We start from the raw sequence: 21,949 nt of genomic DNA on the forward strand, positions 1-21,949 counted from the left end.
TACCAGTGATTATCCTGCCTACGTGCTACGTGCTCGGGCCATGTTCATGTCTTCTTCTTGATGATTTCAACTATGATTTCCTTAACCCCGGTTTGTTCTCTGACCCACTGTGCTTTTGTCTTTTAAGGTTACACCTATCGCTAGGGGTAACCTTCAGGTTACATCTAGCGTCGTCTTCAATTTAAGCTTACCTTCTTTGTTAAAGCTGAACCTCTTAAGCTGAACGCTCCGTAGATAAGTACTAGCAAGATGCAGCTGTCATATAGTTTCCTCTTACGGGTTAGTAGCACATTACCGTTCGTAATTTGAGAATGCTTGCCGAATGTGATCCCCCACATCTTCATTCTTCTAGTTATTTCACTCTCATGGTTCGGCTCCGCAGTTACTACCTGTCTTAAGTGGACATATTCCTTTACAACTTTCAGGGTCTCTTGACCTATCGCAAAGTGTTTTCTATCAAGACTGTTGCTCATCACGTTTTGTGCATATTATTTTCAGACCAAGTTTTCTGCTTTATGCGTTCAGTTCTGTAATCATGAGATGTAAGTCTTCCCCCGAGTTACTCATGAAGGCAGTGTCATCCGCGAATCGCAGATAACTAAGACACTCTCCATTAACTTTTATCCCTAACTTTTCCCATTCTAGGGTCCTGAAAACCTTCTGTAAACACGCGGTGAATACCTTTGAAGAAATCGTGTCTCCCTTGCTTCCACCCTTCTTTATTAGGATTATGTCACTTTCTTTATGGAGAACTATGGTGGTTAGAGCCACTGTAGGTTTTTTCCCGTATGTTTATGTAGGGTTCTTCGATGCCCCGATTCCGTAGTGCTTGCATTACTGCTGATGTCTCGATTGAGTCAAACACCTTCTCGTAATCTATGAAGGCTATGTATAGGGGTTGGTTTATTCCGTGCATTTCTCAATTACCTTATTGATTGTAGAAATATGGTATATTGTGGAGTAGCCTCAACAAATTCCTGCTTGGACTAATCAGATTTCACTATACTGGAGCTGCACGTAGCTCAGGAATCATAATTACTCAAAGCGGTACAAAAAAAAAAGCGTTAGTGCTGGGTTGGAATTATATTTATTAAGGGTGAGATTCGTAGCGTCGTTTGTTTGTTTGTTCAAGCAACTGCCCAGCACAATGTATGCTAGACACGTTCTCTCGGGTGACTCCAGAGCTTTAACATGTGCTTATATCTGAGCACGTGCGTTTTCTTGCATTTTGGTGCTGTCGAAGTAACACCGCTGTGGCCAACTAGAATGGGAAGCGCATTCTTGAGCTTAGCGTTGGAAGGTCTCAGCCGCTAAGTGGTCACGGTGGGTTAAGAAGAACGCGCCACAAAGCGTGATGTCGAGAACAATCCTGCCCTTGATGCGAAACAAAGATTCTGCCACCCTCCGTACACAATCAATGACTGTCTTCACTGCTTCTCAATAAAAAAACTAAAGTTTATTTATTTATTTATTTACACTTTATACATTTATTTAGTTATTTATTTACACTTTTACACATTTATTTATTTATTTAAAATAGATCACAGGGGATCCGAAGAAGCACTGAGTGAGGGTGGGGGGTACAGACGTTAAGTAAAAAAGAAGCACAGGCAATGTATACAAAATACCCTACAGGTAAAGAAAAAGCAGCAAAGCAGTAACCAAATGAAAATACCAAAACAATATTTTCTAGCTAGCCCACAGGTGCACTTTAAGAAAGCATATTAAAATGTCTGTTTAGTTTTTCACGAAAATGACAATGGTCAGTGATGGTGACAACGGCTTCGAGAAGATCACTCCTCGGTGCAATGGTGTGGGGTAGTGCAAATGAATTACCAGCTTGCGCACTTCCAAAAGTAAGCCTAATGCTTGTAGACCATGTTGCCAAGAGACTTCAGCTCCGTACTATTTACGGCGCCTGCAACGTCCCCTGCTGCTCATCCGCATCGATATCTGCCTCCTCACGCTGGTTCGGGTGACATCCCCCAAGAGACTGCTCTGTATGCCTTATTTCAATCTGCCATAAAGAACCTCTAAGAAACATCACAGTAATGCTTCGAAATATAATCATTAGAACTGCACGGTAAATAATTATTTATGGGTTTTAACATTCAAAAAACACAATATGACTATGAGATATATATGCCGTAGTGGAGGGATAGGAAAATTTCGACCAGCGGGATTTCTTTAAAGAGCTGCCAAAGCATACGGGCCTCGAGAATTCTCGTTTCCACAGAACCTGCAGCCCCCACGGCGGGGATTCGATCCCGTGACCCCGCGGGTCACTAGCCGAATACCATGACCACTATACCACGATGACAAGTGAGGAAAAAAACTTGTCGCGGTACGCACGTCCCTCCGTCAGTCCTTTATCAAGCTATACCGCAGGCTGTGACACGTGCGTAACATGTGTGCGCTGGAAGTTATTTGCATGAGCGTTAAAATATCATGTTTAGTGATTATTTTGAATATTCTCATACAGTTTCAAGAAGCTTCGATGAGCGTCAGTAAACTTCCAGGGGACACTGAAGACAAACTATTCTTAGCTATACTTATGGCAAATGATCAGAAAGAAAATGTGGGTGCGACGCCACCTTGCAATTCCCGCATTAGGCGCCGTGAAGTTATATCTTGAGGACGTCCACTGACTCTTATGAAGTTCACAGTGCACGAAAACAAATTTAATTATCTGCCGAGTCAGCCAGACACCTAATGTACCAAGTTTCAAGAAATTTGTTTGAGCCAATGCGGTCAAAATAGGAAAAGAAACATTTTGAAATCAATGACGTCACTAACGGAGATTCTGGCAGGAAGTTTAAAAGTTAATGATGCTCTTAATATTGAAACGAACGACGCTATAAATATGATGGCATAAATTTCCAGCCTAATCTAAATTATCCTTTTCTTTAGCGTCTCTATAAAAAAATCACCAGATCCCACGTACAAAGGTAATAGATATTATGCGAAGCACGAATGAGGACGGTTAATATGTCACACAACGTTGTCGCAAATCAGCGCGACGTTACGAGGCGGACGTAAATAACACCATATATGACTTCCTTGTTACGATTATAATTATTTGACGTGCCATTTACCTTCGTCGTCTATTCACGTCACGTGATATCAAATTTGGTATATATGGAGTTAGCGAAACGGCCCCAAGTCCGCCATGAGCGTGGTATGCAGTCATAGTGTTACATGGCACGCATCTAATGATCATGTTTGCACCATTCACATACCTTCGTCATCCATTCACGTCCCGTAATAGCAAATTTGGTGTATGTGAAGCTAGCGAAACGACCGCGAGCGCACCATGAGCGTGGTGTGTAGTCATGACTTACATGACATGCATATCATGATTTCTACGCTGAGATCTGTCACTTATGCTCTCCATGCAGCCATGCCATACCATACCAGTTTTGCAATATGCCTAGTAAACTACAAAAGCCACAAAACGTCGAAATCGGGAAAAGCAGTGCAGTAGAAAAAGAGACAGAGCAGAGACGTGACACTAACAACTGACGCTTATTTCGAAACAACCTTCCTCCCAAGTCCGTACAACGCATGAGCAGATAACAAACCAGAAACACCCGGCAAGCTAATCTTGGTAAATCAACTTTGTGCTAAAAACAAAATTTTTTTCTTAGTGAGAAACACTGAGGCTGCGCTAACACATTTGCCAGGACCCTGTTTGTAGATATGAAATGCCTCAAAATTCCTGCTCTCCGTCTCTGTTTCTACTGCCCTGCTTTTTCCGATTTCGACGTTTTGTGCCTTTTGTAGTTTACTAATATGTGCCAACATGCCCAACAGGCAACTCTTCTAATTGCAATATGTCATGTGAACAAAACCACCGCAAGAGCAGCAAGACCATGAAATGTAAATTTTGACATTCATGACACACATGTCATGATAGTCATGTTATGACTAGGCAGTTGTGCTCGTCCTGCAGTTATGTTGTCATACCAAATTTGGTATCGATACCATAAACGAAATGGCCAGGAGAGCTAAAAGTCGTAGGCGGATGGATAAATAGAATAGATAAATAGAATAGATAAATAGAATAGATAAATAGAACAGATAAATAGAATAGATAAACAAACAAACAGACAGACAGACAGACAGACAGACAGACAGACAGACAGACAGACAGACAGACAGACAGACAGACAGACAGACAGACAGACAGACAGACAGACAGACAGACAGACAGACAGACAGACAGACAGACAGACAGACAGACAGACAGACAGACAGACAGACAGATAGATAGATAGATAGATAGATAGATAGATAGATAGATAGATAGATAGATAGATAGATAGATAGATAGACAGACAGATAGATAGATAGACAGATAGACAGATAGACAGATAGACAGACAGACAGATAGACAGATAGACAGACAGACAGACAGATAGATAGATAGATAGATAGATAGATAGATAGATAGACAGACAGATAGATAGATAGACAGATAGATAGATAGATAGATAGATAGATAGATAGATAGATAGATAGGTAGATAGATAGATAGATAGATAGATAGATAGATAGATAGATAGATAGATAGATAGATAGATAGATAGATAGATAGATACGCTAAATGTCGCCGAAGTTCACTAAGAAATGCTTCGCTATATTTGAGCGCTCACACATTACTATGGCTTCCACATTGGAGCCATCATGGCTAGAAATGCACACCTACTGCTGCAGATGAGCTGTCAGTTATGTTTATACAGTCTTCACTCCATCGCAATCGGCTCTTTCAGCATCATTCATTGGCGATATATGACCAACTGCCGTTTCTTGGCGCTTGCTTTTCCTCATCATGTCGCTGACACCTGGCTCGAGCTCCGAACGCTTCTTTTGGAAGTGTTGCTTTTGCCGGCATTCTTGAATTATTTTCGAATATTGGGAACAGAGGCAAAGTGGCCAGCGAAATATACAACAAAGAGGCAATTATGTCCGCCGCGGTGGTGTATTGGTCATGGTGTTCACCCCAAGGTTGTGGGCTCGACCTCAGTCGTCTCATTTTGATGGAGGCAAAATAGTAGAGGCCCGTGTCAACGCAAGTTAGATGACAGTAGATGGCCGTTATATGGCGTCTCTCATAATCATATTGTGGTTTCGGGACGTAAAACACAAGACATTATTAGATGCAGCCATATCAATCTCCTCAATCTTTTGTTCCTTGTTCTTAATCTTCCTCCAACGTATCAACCTCGGCACCTATTGATTATTTCTTAAATCGTGCGTCGCGGCACTGTTCAACACGGTGAAAAGGTATTATCATCGCCTGTATGCCATCATCAGATAACTGCCGCGCCTTTATTTACGATTTTAGTGATTAGAAATGCATAAATATTTGGTAGAATTCTTTCCATCTGCTTTCTTTCCTGTCAAGCTATCGAGCGCATGACTTGTTCCTGGTGTTAAGACTGCCACAGCTGCCTTCGAGTCTATATTGAAAGGCGAAAGTAATGAACAATGAATTGGATTATGAAGAAAAAGCTGTGCCAGTCGTGATTGGCAAGATGCTTTGCGTGAAGCCATGACAACCAGACTGAAGAAACACGATGGTGTTGTGTGCTTGAACGTGGTGTTAGAGATTATATATGAGGTGGTGGTTCTTCCTAAGTAACCCTGCACATAGGAGAGGACATTATAACAATAAGACGTGTCACCATCCTCATAAATTTGAGCCGTGCAAAAAAGGGACCCTTTATAACTATCTCGTTTCATTCCTTCAACTGAACTATTTACATTAAATTTTTTTTTATTTAGGAGTACATTCTAGGCCCCTAGAGTCAATGTACAAGAAGAACAAGAATATAAAGAACAACATAAAAATATTACTGTGACGCAAGCGGGAACACATCAAGAAAGAAAAATCACACTTAATATCAAGACAGCTTATTTACACAATGAAATTCGGCACATATAAATACGTAGAATGTAATTATAGAACGGACGCGGCATGAGGCGGCGAATACAAAATATATGTAACGTTAAATTGCACACACATGACTATAAAGGCTATGAAAAAAAAACAACCAAGAAAATAGTTTTAGGAAACACTATTTTGACAAATGCGCGTTTAGAAGAAACTTAAAGTTTTCGTGATTATTCTTGGAAGCGACGGCGTTAGGAGGCCGTTCCAAAGGCGAATGGCTTTTGGAAGAGCGGAATAGGTAAATAAATTTGTGTTGCCATAAATGCGCATGAAACTAAACTGGTTATATAAGTGTTGTGACCTATGTGGGGAGTTTGAAGTTGCAAAAACGATGACGGTGCGTTACATATAAATTTATGAAACAATGATAGCAGGGAGATATTCCGATCATTATACAAAGGATAAAAAGACAGGCTGAATTCAATTTCCGTAAAGCTTTTGTTGTAGTCATTAAAATGTGAAATGAAACGTGCAGTCCTATTTTGTGCATATTCGAGTATTTCGATAAGACAATTTTGATAAGGAGACCAAATAAAGGACACTTCATATTTGCTGTGATTGGTTGCTTGGGCTCATAGACAATAGGAAGCACATTTAACACTGAACTGTTAAAAAAGCGAACCCTCCTAAAACGAGACAAAACTTGCCGCTACAGAAAAACTGAAAAAAAAAAGAATACTGGCAACGAATTGTAGTTGGCACACTAGGTTTCCGCAGCGTGAGGCCTAGTATACTAGCCTAATGTTTAAGGGTACTAATGGACTAGATTATTTCGTGCAAAGAAAATAAACACTGAGCTCGAAACCTCCGCAATGATTTTATGGGACCCAAATACGAAAAAGTTTACTAGAAATATGTGATGTTGCACTGACTGACATACGTGTGCTGAAATATCGATTTTAAATAAAAAGAAATATTTATCTTTTGCCTTTCATTTTTTATTTTGAAAAATTACATATTATACCGATGCTCAGGAAAGTTGCGCAAGTGCTGACCTTCTCTTCCTTTGTTGTCTGTATTAGCGCAATTAAACCATTGAGAAAACCGGAACAATATTAGAATGAATATTTACAAAACACCACACGGGGCGCTATATTTTACAGCACAGCATTTCAAAAATTGTCGTTGACATCTCCTGTGCTGTTGTAAAAGCTAATGCTTTAGCAAGTTGTAGTAAGAACGCATGCTCAAAAGTATGTTTGCGGCAGGACTTATGGGAGTCAAGTTTTGGCCGTTGTATCAACCTACATGTATGGGTGAGTTAGGTGCTTCAGTTAACCGTGACATTAATGCTAATTTGCAGAAGGTGAGGGTGGTATTTAAGGCTTATTGAAAGACACGGTTACCACGCAATAAAACATGGTGCTGTGATGCTGTAACAACAAAACGACGTTGCTTGCGTCAGTAATTTATGTCTTGCTACGCGATAAGTAATTGTTTTCGGTTTTTATGACAACGAGCACGTTTAGCTTCCCGTTTTTTTATAATCACTCATCGTCATATTGTATTCACGTTTGTACATACCCATTGCGATCAAGTTATGATACGTTATACGATATTTCAGTAAAAGTTTAATTGTGAATAGTGGCTTTGCAATGTCGTTCCTCCGTTTATTGTCAACTGATTAGCCCGTTCATCTATCTCGCAGCAAGAGCTCTCACAGTCTCAACTGATTCGGTGAACTGCGCATGGCCCCTAAATTCACACCATCTTGGAAACGTATTTCCTTTCGCAACCTGATACACACGAATAAAGAGAAAGAAGTGGCGCGTAGCGGTGCCTACCTGGTGCGCAATCTCGTGGGCTACGAGGCCTGTGATGAGTGGCTTCTTGTACGGCGTCGAGCGCTCGTCGTACAGGAGGCACTGCTCGTGGAACGTGAGCAGCCCCCAGTTCTCCATAGCGTCCGCCAAGAAAGATGGCAGCGATATTATGTCTATCAGGGCATTGATAAAAGAAAGTTTGATGGTTCGTTCAACGAAGAAAACGTATGCGACTCTGGCGACACGATTATCTAGAACAAGTCCATGGCTTCTACGAAAAAGGCAAAGGGATCAAATTAAAGCAAGCTTACTCTGGCGCTGTGTATGTTCGAGTTCCAAATCGTATTGTTTCTTCGTACAAGAAAAAAGAACATGCTGGGACTGACTGACAACACATCGCTTGACATAGGATCCAACACACACACACACACACTATATATATATATATATATATATATATATATATATATATATATATATATATATATATATATATATATATATATATATATATATATATAAGATACTGCCTCGTGCATCTAAGATGCTGAAATAGTCCGTATTTTGCAAAAGTGACGCGGAGTATTACGAAACGAGTGAAACACAATATTGTTGTGTTTAACACATGCAATAAAAGTTTTCATCACTTGACCACTATCATTACATACGACAGTATTAGTTGTATTAATCTGTGGCTATATAACCATCAAAACGTATATCTTTTTGCATTAGGACGTTCTTTGTTTAAACATTTAGCTTGAAAGTCTTTTCAGGCTGATTGAAATTAAGTTTTTGTTATAATTTGTTTAGTATGCGAGTTGATTAGATAAAAGTACATTTCTCGCAACTTGTTCCTGTCAGTGTTCTGCATAAGTGTCGGCGTATAGGATAGAAGTGTTGGAGAGGTCTTTCGTTTCGCACACAGTTTCTCGTTATAATTTTTTAACCTTTTCACGCGAAAGGTTTTATCCCAACGTAGCACATGCAACTTTTAAATAAAGGTGCTGTCTTATTAATTGTGCAATTTTCTTGGTCACCCGAAGTTGGAGAAATATTCTCTTTAAAAAGAATTTCGGTAGCTGTTGTCCCCAATGAAAGAGCGTCGTAGCGAGGCTTCCAATGAAAAACGCTATTGTTTACCTACTGTTTCAGCCATAGTAGAATCAATTGGTAATTTCATACATAATGCCAACACACTTAGATAAGTCTACACACTCAGCTAACGGACAGTCACGCTCAATATGACTTGCAAAACACTGACTGTGGTTAACGTGACGCCTAAACAACACAGTGGCAATGAGAATCGTTAAATTGGCTCGGAAAGTATGACTAACAGAATTTAATTCATCAATTTTTTTCCATGTATGTGCCGCTTCGCAGTCTTGGCGACATTCTGAGCACAGACAGGGTGCTGCAACTAATACTGAGCTAGTCTGTAAACTCCAACCGCATTCCTTACACAGTCTAACAAGCTTCTGCTTTTATTCGATGCTATAATATTTATTTATGATTAGTAATTAGTTCCCTATATATGTTTGTCTTGTGTTACCATACACTAAAACTAAAACAGACAAGAGCACCGAGGAGGGAATTTCATCGATTGTAACTACTGCAAAGAGATACCCTCGGCGTTTTTTGATAAAAACGAGCCGTTACTATTCCGCCTCTTTCGCATTACAACGCGACTTTAATGCTACTGTTTAATTTTAGGTCAGCCATTTAATTAGCTTTCACCCGAAGATGACCGACGCACCGATCACCTCCTACGTTACAAAAGATAGTTCCGTTCATGCAATTTCTTTCAAAGGTGGATTCGCCAGCCCACGGCCTGGATAGAGGAGTGGCACCGTGGCCGGTCTTGAGTCAAGCTGAGGCCACGCGCACTGATGCAGCCTTGTGTGCATCCGTCTATGAAGACTGTTGTGCCCGGCTAACAGGACTTGATAGATAAAGTAATGACATACTTTGGGAAGAAGGCCTTTCCGTACGTGACTAACGGAACGAAATCAAAGTGCTGGAGACTCTGCGTGAGTTGCGCCTTTGTTAGTGGGATATCCTTCCCCCGGAATCAGTGTTTACAAACCCATTTTCGGCAGTGGATAGGCGACGCCCAGCAGGTCTTCATAGAACTTGAGTAGTTTTGGAGCCACCTCTAGGGCATACTGCAGGTACGGAGACCTGTCCGTCAAAGACCATATGGTAACCTGTCAAAAAATCGCAAAGTCAGTAAAGCGTACAGACACGGGAAGAATGTTTTCAGACACCGCGGAAGCCCGAACCAGTTTAGTGAATAGGGTCGTTTCAATTTCTAGTAATGAACACAATGGACTGGACGTCCATTGCGTTCATTACGGGTCAAAAAATCTAGTTCACTACACAACTTGCATCGGTCTCTTTTAAATTAGTAAAGACGGAAATATCAGGGAGGCGTGAAGCAGACAATTATAGAAACTCTTCACAAGTATTTTTGTAGAATAACAGTTACCAACAATTCACCTTTAGATGCTATATGAACAGGAAATCTTTATTCTGTGGCACTGGTGTCAGATTAGCTGCGCTTTGCGATAGGTGGCGACCCCTGAGAGTTGTAAGAGGATATGTATACTTAGAACAGGTAAACGTGGAGCCGAACCATCAGAGTGAGATAACTAGAAGGATGGGGTGGAGCACATTCGGCAAGCCTTGACAAATCATGAGTGGTATCCCTCAAGAGGAAGGTATTATAACAGCTGAATCTTACCAGTGCATATCTACGGAGCCGAAAGCTGTAGACTTACAAACAGGGTTCAACTGGAATTGAGGAAGGCGCAGAAAGCGATGGAAAGGAAAATGATTGGTTTAACCTTAAAATACACAAAGAGAGCAGACTGGGTCAGGGAACAAACAGGGGTCAAGGATATTATAGCTGGAATCAAGAAGAAGAAATGGACATGGAGCAGGCCCGTAGCCCATAGGTAGAATAATCACTCGTAATTAAGAGTAACTGAATGAATTATAGGAGAAGGCAAACCCGTGAGAGGGAGACCGAACATTGTGTGGGTAGATGAGACTAAGATGTTGACGGGTATAATTTGGCAGCAGAGAGCGCAAGACAGGGTTAATTGGCGAAACAGGGGAGTGGCCTTATTACCCCTTCAGCGAGCGTAGTCAGACTGATGATGATGATTAGGAAAATAAAGAGTTGTGGGTTCGTCTAAGTGTTGGCAATGGCACCTTTTATTCGCCTAATCTGATGCACAACTGGCCGAAATAAACCTATTTTGTTTGACAGTTATTCTCCGTGAGGTTTTATATAGAAAATATAGGACTGCGGGAGCGAGCCGTACATAAAAGCGATTGTACGATGTGACACTTGTGCACGGTGCATCATAGTAAATAATAACTGGTGCTGATATCGCACGACATGCTAGATGATAATCTAGTACTCTTAAGCGAAGAATGATAGATACTTGTATTCGGGTGAGAATGCCAAATTTTACTGTAGTCTGACCACGCCAGTTACTGCTCAAAATTCGATCATAGGCTAGACTGACACCAAACGTGATTAGGTAGCCCTTCCAATGTACTTTCATTTGTGTACTTCGGTTTCCTCACCATTCCACTTAGAGCAACGACTGCTTTGTATAAATACATTTGGTCAGTGGACCTCCAAGCTGCTTACGTTTCCGTTGCTCTGGGACGAGAAGTTGAGAACCGCGAAGGCCAGAGTGTACGTCGACATGGGCATAGTTGGCGCGAACGTATCCGCCACAAAGCCTTGTGATCTGCAAGTTTACATAACATATATTGAGCTAATAACGACGCATTGGTCAGTTCTTATATGTATCCAACGCGAAGAGAGAACCTTCAGTAAAATTTTACGGTGGTGGCGTGACGTACCACGAGACGTCTCCACTTAGGTCACGAGACTCTACATAGCTTGCGACGACAACCACGGGTTCCGCAGTTGTGCCATTTAGGCAATGCAAACTTGCCTCGTCGCTGCGTAGAATACATATGTGAACGCTGACTAAATCCCATTACTACATGTATTAGCGCTAGCCTAGAGATCTAGAATTCCTGAAAACTCGACTTGCTACGCCAGCTGAAGGAAAAACGAGAAACAAGACAGGAAAGAGCGCAACAAGCTGCGCCCTTTTCTGTTTTTCTTCTTGCCACCAAGCTCTTTCCTGACTCATTCCAGCAAGCGGTGCTCTTCAAACATACTGCGAAAGAGTGGGAACTTGGGCTGGTTGGTATTGCATTTTTTAAAGCAATATACTTTATTGGTGCCTAGGGAACGTTTCGGAAGGAAGACTGATAGGACAGAGCGCACTCAGAAAGAAGACAGATAGGAGTGCACTCTGTTCTATCTGTCTTTTTTCTGAAACGTTCCCTGCGCAGTAAGAAAATATATTTCTTTCAAAAATGATTTTCAACTAGCGCAGACAGTCTAGTTTTCATGTATGAACCAACTAGTCTGCAAAGAAGTATTGCTACTGGAATTCCTATAAAGAACAAACATTTCTTTATGAAACTGACATTCCATGAAGCTTTTGTTAATTTAGTATATTAACGTGATAGCGTTAAAGAGCTCATTTTGCAGAACTACAAAAGGTACCCACTCCTTATAGGGCCACGTAGTAGGTGCACCAGCAAGTTGGAAAAGATTTCACACACTGAAGCGTTTGAAGCACGCACTAGGAACCAAAAATCGCTACGCGATGAACTCTTAAAAGCGAAACTTTTATTGATTTCTGATGTTTGCGTTGCGGGAGGTTGTTTGGTCACCTGAAATGAACACATCGAACAAGTTGCGAATATAGATACGGTGCTTTATGTCGTACTTTACCTTCCCGACAGTCATTTATTGGGATTAGACGGCAATGCAGATCATCAAAACACCTTTCAACGAGGAACATGAGCTCGTTCGAGAGCTGCACGTACCTTTCTTCCCGTTTTTCAACTGGCATAGTGGAAAGAGCAGTGTAGCCTTCCGGTCTAACGATTGTCACAGTGAAGGTAGCCTTGAAGTCTGGCTCGTCGAAACACGGAAAGGCCCTTCGTGCGAACGTCGGCTCGAAGAAGGTTAGAAGAAGATGTCTGAAAATCACGCGTTTCCTTCGATTAGCACGGATAGGGTTGCATGAATTGGTAATGTATTTGTTAGCTCTATGCTTTAGAACTCTATATTCAATACGTAACATGCCCTTTCTGTATTTGCAATGCTTATTTGTTTCGGTCACTTACCTCGTGTGTCTGTGCGTTATGCGATCGGCGCACAGCACATGTGGAAATACCTTGCTCCTGCCTCAGAACGCAATTTCCACACCGGGCGCTTCACGAAGGACGAATATTTACTGTCTCGCAAGTTGTTTCACAATTGATAGACGATAAAATTCTCTAAAGGGGTGTCAAATATCATAATAGCGAGAATACTTGCATAACTAAAGCATTATGCAGGTATTAACTTGTTTTAACGTCTGGTGCGATGCTATGCTTCTGCGTTATACACCTATAGTGCACCACCTATAGATGCGCCACTGATGGCCACCTAGCTGGTGCCGTCGACAGTACAAAGGACGACAAAAGTATGTGGTAAATTCAGAAAAATTTGTACAACAGGTTTCGAAGCCCAAGGAGTATTGCGAGTTATATACTGGGCCTGAAAGTCCGTAGGCTATTACCCAATCCCATAAGCAGAGTTAAGACACGCATGGATAGAATACATTTTTTTAGCGCAGGCCAACTCTCTCGTGCACTTGAACGTGCAGCAGTTCCATACCAAAAGAAAACGCGTAAGGATGAATGTTGAGCAACATATGCCATACCTATGTTATTGAAGGTATCCGGGGTATTCCGTATGTCAGTAACTCAGCTAGAAATGACACTGTCGTGTTAAAAATCAAAACAAAGTGATTGAATAACAATAAAAAATTGACAAATGCTACGTAGAGTGGTAATTGACGATATGCGGAGGACGAATGAGAAATATGTTATACAGTACATGGCTTCGATGTTTTGGTTGTCATGCTTGCGCCTGGTATTTGTGTTCGTCGTCCATTGTTGTAACGTAATTGCAAATTTGGTCTATGTGAAGCAGGCGAAACAGCCGTGAGCGCGCTATGAGAGTAGCATGTAGTCATGTTTTACATGAAACTTATGTCACGCACACCAGGTACGCGTCTGGCATTTGTGTTCGTCGTCCATTCGCGTCATGTAATACTGAGTTTGGTATATGTGAAGCTGGTGAACGGCCGCGAGCGCGCTATGAGCGTAGCATGTCATGTTAGTACATGACACGCATGTCATCATTATCACATTTGGTCATGCCATTTGCCTTTGTCATTCGTTCACGTCACGTAATACCGAAGTTGGTGTACGTGAAGCTGGTGAAACGGCGGTGAGGGCGTCATGACAGAGGCGTGTAGTCCTTAGTTACATGAAATGCATGTCATGATTTTTACGTCAAGACCTGTCGCTTATATTCACCATGCATTCATGTCATACCATACCAGTTTGCAACATGCCATGTGAACAAAACCACTGCAAGAGCAGGAAGACTATGACAAGTAAATCATGATATTCATGACATCCAAGTCACGATTTTCATGTTATGACTAGTCACTTAGCTCGTCATAGTCATGTTATGCCAAATCAAATTTGGTGTAGATCTCATTTTTGAAACTACCACGAGAGCTAAAAGTCGTAGGCGGCTCAATTGATAGATGAATTCGGTCAAATACACCGAAGGTTGCTCAAAAATGCTTTGCATTCAAAAGAGCAGGCAAGTTTCGTAGGTGGAGCTCTTAAAGCTCGAGGTAAAAAGTCAAGTGTGCGCAAAAAACTCTCCATGCCACTGCATATAAGCCGCACCCATCGATGAAGGCAGTCCGCGCAGCCGCCACGCCATGTACTTGTCGCGCGAGCGAAGTACGAGCGGCCCACGCTTCTATATTACGTGATGCCACAGCCACGTGAGTTCTGGCACTGGAGTTTGTACATTCTTGCAAAAGTCGGTGACAGGCTCTGGTTAGACTCTGCTTTGTCTACGCCAAGGTGAGCATCAGCCAAGAAGGCCACTTTAAGCCGCTAAAATCGACCAGCCTCGCAGTTTCTTAAGCATTCTACTGTACACTTCTTTCCCCCCTTTTTTTGTTTTCTCGTTGCACTTGAACCAGCAGGCCCGTGCTTACTTGAGTGTTCCGTTGACGCGGTAGTGATACTTGTAGAAGCCTCTGTCGGTGCCCAGTTTTCCCCGGAAAGCGATGCTCATTGAATAGGACTCATTAGCGCGGAGCTTTTCTGCCAGATGAATTTGGAGAAACTCCTCTTCCGGTTCCAGGGTCAAGTGATTGGCTTTGATCTTGGCGAACGGTGGCTGGGAGTGACGCACCGTCACACCGAGGCCCTTGTGGCCACTCAGCGACAATTCCAGTTCCGGAGACGCGTGCAGAGTGATGACGTCCGTCTCTGCACGTAGAAGGGCAAGCATAAGAGTTCAATTACGTTTTTCGGGACCCATTACAACCCTTATTACAAAACTGATGGAAAAGGTCGGAGTGAACTGCACTACGTGTACTGCTTGATAGGTTGCACAAGGGTATTGCTGTTACTCGGAGATGCGGTATATAAGGCAATTCGAGTTTCTGAGCTTTATAATAAAGACGGTATTACGAAAGACGCCTAGAACTGCTTACTGATATTTGTATTCGCGATTCCAACTGAGCGTTCGCCACCTAGCGGCCACGCCTGGGAACGGCGCTAACATGATCAACCTTGAAGAGACATACATATGAACACCGTGTTGTGCGCGTTGAGAAGCGCCCGCAGAGTTCTCTTATTATCGCCGTGCAACACGCGCAACTTCCCAAAACAAGAAAGCGCTGTCCGAAGACCATCGCTGTGTGGCACAATTTGTGGCATCGCGGATGACAAGGTATAATTCTATTTCTTTCCGAAGTACGCTGACGTCACGCGGTGGAGAACGGCGTAGATCATGAGTTTAGGCACTGGAAAGAAAACGACGGACACTGTACGGTGATCTGTTCTAATCAATTCGCTCGCGATAACTTCATTCTCCCCGGTAAGTACAGCCCTATTAAGCTGCGTGCATTCTTGTCTAGATTCGGGCATTTCTGTGCGCGCAGCATACATTTAGTTTATATAAGTAAGTGCTTTAAAAATCATCGTTGCGTTAAATGTGAAAGTATTTCTCACGTATGCTTGCTTCTTGCGCAAGTCGTAGTGCTACCCATTCTCAAATTAAGCGGCTTTATTTCTTCTTTCCGAACATTTTTTTTATGTCAAATGCGTGTATATTTACACGTCCACAAACGCATTGTACATGGAGGATGGGTGTACCTCAGCGAAATAAGTTTCTTGCGACGCCCCTGTCACCATGAAGTACGTTTCTCCCCCGTGAACTGTAGTAGGGAAACCTGAAATGTATCTATTATGGACAAACAAACGGCGTTTATGCATATGTTTGCTCTGAAGTGTCTACACATGGTGCTGCGTTCTTATTAAATGCAGGACGCCGACAGTTTAGGCTTGTCAGCTCGCAAGAAGTTTACAAGGAACTGCAAAAAGTGATTGTTTTAGCTTTTGTAGCGTTCGACTCGCGGGCGCATCGCTCCGCCTTTTCCAACGCATTGAAGCCAACTTATTTTGGAACAGGCTTATTTAAGAGTGATGCGTTTATCAGCATACCACTGAATCTGAAATAATTTACGGAAAGCTAGCGAATTTGATTGAAGATTATTTTACTTTAATTAGTTGTGAAATAATTATTTATTACTACTTTTACCAGGGTCGTACGGCTGACATTTGTGAGGGGCGGGGTGTGGTTGGACCACGCTGTACGCAAGTTTGCGCATGCGTAGCGTGCGTGTATATAACTTGTTTGAATATCAAGTAATGCCAACACAAACAAGCGAGAGTTTCAAAGCACACGATCTTATTCATTGGAAACCTAATATCATGGACCGGCGAACGAGAAGAAATGAACACTCCTATCACAAGCGAAACCACGACTTGCCTTATCTCAAGGTACACTGACCCAAACATAGCTCCGTTGAGTAATCAAGAAAACGGTACACGTATTCAGCTTTTGACTGGACGACGGAGTTCAATGGCATACTTGCAATCAACAGTGCTCACGAGTCGCAGCGCAGAGTTACCACGAAAACTATTAAGGACTTGCCAGTAACAGTGCAGTATATGTAACGCAGCGCACAAGTGATTGCACCTTTCGGAGAGGACATGAGCATTTCCCTTCTTCGGACTCGCTGGAAAGGTTCTTCAACTTGATGTAACCGATCAGATTCGATGTTTGTGCGTACAGCGCAACTACATCCGTTGTTTAGCTCTATGCCGATGAGACTGAGGTGATCCGCAGCCATTTCGCATTCGACGAACCAACTCGATCCGACGCCACAATCAAGAAACTCGAGCACAGCGCCAAGCGGAAGTGCCGCGTTGACGCTGTTATGCGTAGCCACCTTTGCTTTTCTACCAATGTTGCCAGCACACGGAGCATTTTATGGAGTTGCGAATATCACGACGTGAATTGACGACTTCATGAAAATAGTACGTACAGCCGAGCGAGTTGGCCTTGTTTCAGTACGTATTGGATTGTACAGTACAGAACACAGGACAAAGACGAGAAGTATGCATGGACAGCGCTACCATAACAAGTACTCCCACTATCGAAGAAATGAAGTGTTCGTGGTGCGCAATTAGTTGCAGCATATGTACACCCACCAGACGAGCAACACGCCTTTCATTTCATCTTGCCCGTGTCACTATATAGTAGACGTGCGCACATAGTTCATCATTTCGGGTAGCCAAATTTCATTGCCCAAAAAAGTCCCGCTAGAGGCAACTCACCAGCCGTGCAGTTGACGAGTATGTCCACATGTCCGCGGAACGTGTCCACCTGCTTCGGTTTCCCCTCCAGCTGGGGCTGCAGCTCGAGCGAGTAGTGGACGGGCACCAGGTGTCGGGGCAGGCGGCGCGTGGGGTGACGCTTCCCCGAGGAAGGCGCCACTATGTCGTGGCTCAGGTAGGCCTGGCGATCGACCAGGGACCACGGCTGTGGTGGCACCACGTCCTCGGGTGGCGGTGGCCCGGACTCACCACCGGCCATCGGAAATAATTGGTGCTGGATGAACACGCGCCTTTCGGTGGCGATGAAGATCACCAAGATGATCACAACCGCCGTGGTCACCGTTCCGATCACCACGCCATTCGTGAGCCGGTCGATGCGGCCCATTCTCTGCGGAGAGCACCCCATTTATATCATCCACAAATAAACTGAGCGGCATTCTAAAAGGTTAGCTTCTCGGCGACAGATTGAGATTGCAATTACTTCCGCAGACCAGTGCTGTCAAAACGCATGAAAGAAGGTTACGCATGCAGTCACGGCCACAAGAGATCAGAATAACACAAACGCCAACTTTGAAATAAAATGGCACCCTGCGATCTAACAATAAGTAGATGCAAAAACATATCTGTCGATGCGCAGGCATGCCATGCTACTTATCAATGACGTAAGAGTCGGCTTCTCTATGCAAATTGTTTAAGGTGGGCTTACGCATGCGCTGCCGTTACTATCGATATGTCAAGCCATCCGACGCGCGCGCTTATTTTTGGGCGGCATTGTACATTTTTCGAAATTATGCGTGCATTTGCACTCTCGACACAATTTACCCTCTCAGAATGGGCATAATGACGGGGGTAGAGAGCGTATAGTAATGTGCGGTGTAAAAGCGTGCACTTGCGCTAAGCCTCACAACGTTCGACATGAGGAACGAGAAACAGATGCAAAGCTTCCCATCCAATACAAATGACTCAACCATCATCATCTGAGCCAAGGTGTGCAGCTACAAGCGTACCGCCTTACAGACACATAGTACGTGTTTTGCTAAAGTCTCTACACCTTTGAAAATGAAGTTGAAAGGCAAAAAGGCTCGCACAAGGATCAATTTATTGCGAAACCTATGTAAAGTCAGCAACATAAGTTTATGGACTGCGTGGTCCAAACTGCCTGTCTGAGCCATCTAGCGATGCGGCACATATATATCGCTGACCGCAGTGCTATAGACAGATATTCTTATGTACTGGTATATGCATTTTCTGCATCCGCGCAGCACATTGTTAGTTGTTTCTACGAGAACTACTTATCAGTGGGACGAGCTTCACAATTTGCTACGTTGATTGAGGAATCTAATCTATCACGGCGAGCTTGCTTAGGTATCCCTGTGACAGATTGCGAATGCTAACCGTTATGCTCATAAGACTGCTCTTGAGGCAGAACTACGTAATCGCGACTGCCGAATGCCACTGCACACAATTGAGTGCAGCAGCTCACGTTAAAAATAGTTGACCATAAAACAGTGTCAATTATGACAGACAGCGAAGCCCGGCAGGCGATGTCAGTGGGCTCATTTGAATGCGTTCACGCTCAGCTGCCAGAGCTTTCGACAGCTTTCTGGAACGCACGGGATAAAATTTTTGCAATATTTATTTGGTACTGACTTGCCGTAATACGTAAGCGCCATCATCAAACGAGAATGCAGCGTTAATTTCGACATAAGCTTGGCGTTTCGAGTGTAGCAGCACCCGCGCGCCATGGCTAAAGTTAACTGCATCGACCGATAAAGCTCGCCTGGCTGCACCCCGCGTAAACACATAGCTGAAGGTTTGGGGAAAGTCGAAATGACAACGCATCGACCGCAAATAAAAGCGAATTCAGCAAGAACTTACGGAGACGTCTGTGCGTTCGACTCTTCTTCTTCTTCGTCTTCTTCTCTGCGGCACGAGGCATATCTAGTTGTGGGGTAACAATGCCAACCAGCTATCGTAACAAAGCAAAATTAGAAATCACACGCAAACCCTTTAAATGGACTTTTTTATCGCACATATTCTTTTTTCCAAAGATAAAAACCTCATATTACCGAAAAATTGATGGTGGTATCCACAAGGAGACATTCCGGCTCATGAGTGACTTCTTTGATGCCTTCACCCTTTGAACTAGTAGTCTTTACTGTGGCGTCTATTTTGTAACATACGGAAAATGAGATCACGTGACACACAGGTGTCTTTCAAAAGGTGTCAGTTAATCTTTCCATTCAAGCACCGCCGTGACTCAGTTGTAGAATGCTGGGCTGGCACGAAATGGACCTGGGTTTGAATCTTTCCATCCAAAAAAATAGCATTTTCTTACATTCAAGGCCATACAAGCTTGTCTGAAGCACGCGTATTAGTTAACATGCATGCGGTGTAGCTTCCAAAACATCGTAGTTCATTTCAACTTAATTCTCGCAAATAATTTCAGCAGATCTCTCAAAAAAAAAAAAAAAACGCCAGGCCTGTGCGGAAGGCGCAGTGAAAGCTAGAAGAGGGACTTTCAGAGCCTCTTCTAAACACTCGGTGGGTAAAACACTTTACATTGGGTAACTGCTGCAAGCACACTTGCTTGCTACCCCCTACGGCATTAATAATAAATATTTTTGTGTAGTAGGCTGGCAAATTTTGTGACAATCGTTGATGCAGTGGCTGACGACGATGAGGAATTTCGCCTGAAGTAGGTATGCGTCAAAGTTGATAGGTGATCAATAACAAGCTTTTGTAATGGGTAGTAGCATTGAACAACCCACTCGTTACGCTATCCATATTCACATTGTGTGACGCCTGGTTTTTTTTCCTGTTCTAAAACGTTTTATTACTCCTAGTAACGCGGTTCCTTTCCCGACTTCAAGTCTGCCCAAGGCAAGTTTGCGGTCAAGTCCCAAGAACTGGCGTGGCTGAATTTTAAAAACCGGCGTGGCTCAGTGGCAAGGGACATGCAGTGGACACGGATTCGAGCCCTACTGTGTTAATGGCAAAGCTTTTTTTTCTTATTTTGTGTGAAGTAGTTATGGTCACCGACGACGGCGGCGGACATACGACGCCGCACGTGACGCGAGTTGTAATATAATAACAGCTTTCGCCGTAACAATGGTTCGCAATAGTAATGGCTGTAAGGCACGGCCATGTTTGAGCCGGCCTAATTCTCGACAGCCGCAAGTTGCTCCCTGACACAATACTTCAGCCCGGTTTGATCAAAATACGTTTCACCGCACGAAAGTGGCATGACACGCCCAACATTTACTCAGCATGACACGTAAGTACCGCCGCATGTGTGGTAGATGTATGCTTGAACGACTGTTCAAGTGTATAAAAAGATCTTTTGCAACAAGTTAACTGCAGCAAAGACAACTCGAACAGCATATTTCATGGCTGCACACAATTTAGGGACGAAGCTCATTATACTAGCCTTGTCACTAGTCACGCGTAACCAAGAGAAGAAGAGACGAGAAAGAAAAATGGACGACAATTTCTCGTGTCATTTCCTAGAGGGCATTACTCTGCTGCTACTCTCCGATTGGCTGCTGTGTGCGCTTTGCCTGAGTGCACGAACGAGTGCCTCTCTCAGTCTCCTGAATAGTCGCTGCACGTGGCGGATCGTTGGTGGGGCACGAAAGGAGCAGAGCGGCGGGTGCGTTGAAGACGCTTGCACTCGGATTCCTTGGCTCGCGTCTCGTCGGTGTTACCCGCGCTCCGTCTGCATTCTCGAACGGCATTGGACGCAAGGACAGATGCACGGACAGACATACACACGGACAGATGGATGGAGGGACGCTTTGCCCCACTGATCATCATTCACTCCGTGGATATGCTGGGATTTTTTTCATGCCCGTGCACCATCTGGTGTTCGTTACATACATTCGGTTTGGTTACACAACTGTGACGTTCTTTTTTTCCTCAGAGAGCACAATTTAGAAAAGAAAACTCGGCTAATTATTTCCACCATTCCTCTCTTTCTGATAGGGTATACTGTATATGATTAATTTCGGAGGTAGTAAGCGTAGCGTAATATATTACAACCGTGAAAATCACTGATAACGTGCTTAGATACAGAAGCAAATCGGTGAGAAAGACACCGTCGTGTATTCCATTGTTTGATCCTCTCCCCTTTCGTCATGCACTGAAGTCCGTCATTTTTGCACTTTTTAAGTAAAAAGAAAAGAAAATAAAGGCACAAAAAAACATAAAGAACTGGCGCTGTCCCTGGAAGACGCGTCATCCGCAGATGGAACACCGGCGCTATTTGCTCCGGCTGATCTCCGCACTTCAAACAGAGCGCGCTTTGGCATTGATTCATTGGGATATAAGTTCAGTGGACGTTGCAAGCGGACTGCATAAA

The 21,949-nt window shown here is 43.3% G+C and overlaps 1 protein-coding gene across 1 annotated transcript in view; it reads right to left on the minus strand.

Annotated features, from left to right (window-relative positions):
- Positions 1–19,509, minus strand: part of LOC119174027 (aminopeptidase N) — a 55,984-nt gene extending 36,475 nt beyond the window's left edge. Inside the window, exons 1-7 of the mRNA XM_075894280.1 lie at positions 19,468–19,509; positions 17,590–17,977; positions 14,895–15,171; positions 12,646–12,801; positions 11,381–11,483; positions 9,803–9,923; positions 7,741–7,892 (exon numbers count right to left, since the gene is read on the minus strand). Of these exons, the coding sequence (XP_075750395.1) occupies positions 7,741–7,892; positions 9,803–9,923; positions 11,381–11,483; positions 12,646–12,801; positions 14,895–15,171; positions 17,590–17,974 (1,194 nt within the window). The 5' untranslated portion in view covers positions 17,975–17,977; positions 19,468–19,509. The remainder of the gene's footprint in view (positions 1–7,740; positions 7,893–9,802; positions 9,924–11,380; positions 11,484–12,645; positions 12,802–14,894; positions 15,172–17,589; positions 17,978–19,467) is intronic.
- Between the last annotated feature and the right edge of the window lie 2,440 nt (positions 19,510–21,949).

Source organism: Rhipicephalus microplus, chromosome 5, assembly GCF_043290135.1.
Source record: "Rhipicephalus microplus isolate Deutch F79 chromosome 5, USDA_Rmic, whole genome shotgun sequence".
NCBI lineage: Eukaryota > Metazoa > Arthropoda > Arachnida > Ixodida > Ixodidae > Rhipicephalus > Rhipicephalus microplus.